This window comes from Apaloderma vittatum, unplaced genomic scaffold (genome assembly GCF_000703405.1).
Source record: "Apaloderma vittatum isolate BGI_N311 unplaced genomic scaffold, ASM70340v1 scaffold29173, whole genome shotgun sequence".
Taxonomy (NCBI): Eukaryota; Metazoa; Chordata; class Aves; order Trogoniformes; family Trogonidae; genus Apaloderma; species Apaloderma vittatum.
The window spans coordinates 282-2,590 of NW_009709074.1; the positions used below are offsets into that span (position 1 = coordinate 282).

A 2,309-nucleotide genomic window follows, 5' to 3' on the forward strand; every position below is an offset into this window, starting at 1 on the left:
TGCAGCGCCTGACCGCCTCCGAGCCGCTCAGCCTGGAGCAGGAGTACGAGATGCAGCGCAGCTGGCGGGACGACGCAGACAGTGAGGGACCTAAACGTTTTCTCAGGGTGGGTGGGAGTGGTGAGCAGGCCCATCGTGTTCTGTGAAGGGCCCCCAGTGAGCTGAGAGCACCCAGCGAGTGGGCTCTACTCGCTGAAGCAGAGGAGATGCAAGACCTTCTACAACAGCAGCTTGTTTTTTGTAGCTGGAATATGGTCAGGGACGTTGAAAATGTCCTGGGCTGTTGGTGTACTTTTTACACAGTTTTTCAGATATTACAGTGATTTACTTCTTGGCATTATCTGCTAAGCTGCTGCTGCTGCACAGACAACACTCCCCAGGTCAGATCATCATAAAAAGATAGAAGGAGCTTATATTTTTTTCTTGAGAAATAAGTAACTTTATAATTACCTAATTGAGGTGTATTGACTTCCCTGGCTCTCCTACAGACAATGAATCACTGCCCATAAAAGCCTGGTAGAAATATAGCGAGCTGCAAAATACTGAGGTTGCCAAAGACCTCAGTCTGGAACATTTCTCTTAGCTGACATTAAAAGCCTTACTAAAAGTGAAAATAATATGGACTGGGTGAATCACTAGGTCTCAGTCTCTTGTGCACCAAACAGCTCTTTGCCCAAACTTGTTGCTGAGTGAGACAAGGCGGGGAGACCTCAGACGTGGGATGGAAATTTTCATGCTCCTTAAACAGGCTGTTTCTAGTCTTGGTGTCTGCGTCACCCTCACAATGCGTTTTCCAAAATATTTCTTGCATTTCTATGGATGGGAACAGGCTCACTCGGCATGGGAAGCCAAATTATTAGCTCTTCCTCACTGTTAATATGTGGAAACTGTTGTTCCTCTGTCCATTGCGTGCCTTTACTTTGTAAATAACTCAGCATGCCCTGAAAACGCTGCTGCATTTTTGTTTTCCCCAGAGTGCACGTTCGTTGTGCTGGACGCAGAGCGGTGGCCTGGGCAGACGCGTGCGGACGAGGACTGCATGGTGGGAGACGTGAATCTCTTCCTCACCGATGCTGAGGATCCGACTTTGGGCGAGATTGAAGTTATGATTGCAGGTCAAGTTCTGCCTCATAGCCTGGACCTTTGTTGCCGTGGCTCAGGCCAGCTGCAGACAGATGTTGCGTGCAGCAGCTTTTTATTCTCGTGGCTTTACCGTGCCTGTTCTGTCCTGAGCAGTGCCCTTTGCTGGTCCAGGTCACAGTGTTTTCTGAAAAGTGTCTTGCATGGCTGATGGATCTCACGTGACTGGTTGCTGACTTCTGTGTCGCTTTCTTTCAGAGCCCAGCTACCGAGGCAGAGGATTTGGCAAGGAGGCAACTCTGATGATGATGTCCTATGGTAAGGGTGGCTCAACACCCGTGAATGGGAGTACAGTCGGGATGTGATTGGGAAGCAGATATTCCCAGGGATACAGACAGGGCAGTAAAAGATGCATCTGCCCCAGAAATTGGAGTCCTGTGCTTTCATAGATGTGGCAGCTGAGCAGGTAATAGAAAAGCTTCTTTTTCTGATTTCTTCTGCAGGAGTGAGAAACCTGGGGATCAACAAATTTGAGGCTAAGATTGGTCAGGAAAATGAAGCCAGTATCCGCATGTTCAAAAAGCTTCACTTTAAAGAGGTGCGGTAACAGCCTGTCTTCTGCTCAGAGAACGTGAGCAGCGTTTGCCCTGTGACCAGGATTGAGCAGTTTTTCCCTCTGTGTGGTACAGGTTGCTGTCAACAGCGTTTTCCAGGAGGTGATTCTGAGGCTGGATGTCAGTGATGAGGAGAGACGATGGCTCCTGGAACAGACAAACCACGTGAAGGAGAAGAGCTACACTGAACTGAAGCTGCCAGCTGGGGTGCTGGAGACCTGACAGACACATCCAGACACAGGCTTGGTTTCCGGGGGGGAGCTGGACTCTCTCGTGAGATTTGGGAGTGGAGGACACCAGTGAGCCAACACTGCAGTTGATTGTTTTGATCTGTTTCCTTCGGTTACTTTGTCATCTTGTCAGCTTTGCACCTTGTTGCACCAGCCAGGAATACTGCCTGAAATCTGGACATGGAGAACAGCTACTAATTCACAAGCTTGACTGGGACTGACTGTAACCTTAACATGCTGTTCCAGCACAGCCTAAAATGACCAGCGGTTAATTGATTCCCAGTGTGACCAGTTTCTGGACAAGCAGCACCCACTGTTCTTTCTTCCACTTTCCTTAGAGCAGGATTCATCAGTCCAACAGAGGCAGTCTCAGCACGCTGGTAGC

At 49.1% G+C, this 2,309-nt stretch overlaps 1 protein-coding gene across 1 annotated transcript; it reads left to right on the forward strand.

Moving 5' to 3' along the window:
- Nucleotides 1-5: 5 nt before the first annotated feature.
- On the forward strand, nt 6-1,916 carry NAT9 (N-acetyltransferase 9 (GCN5-related, putative); the record flags this gene model as incomplete). Its single annotated transcript, XM_009866800.1, has 5 exons — nt 6-81; nt 975-1,115; nt 1,339-1,398; nt 1,584-1,678; nt 1,770-1,916. Coding segments are annotated over 5 exons (519 nt in total), but the record flags the coding sequence as incomplete, so codon positions are not given.
- Nucleotides 1,917-2,309: the final 393 nt, after the last annotated feature.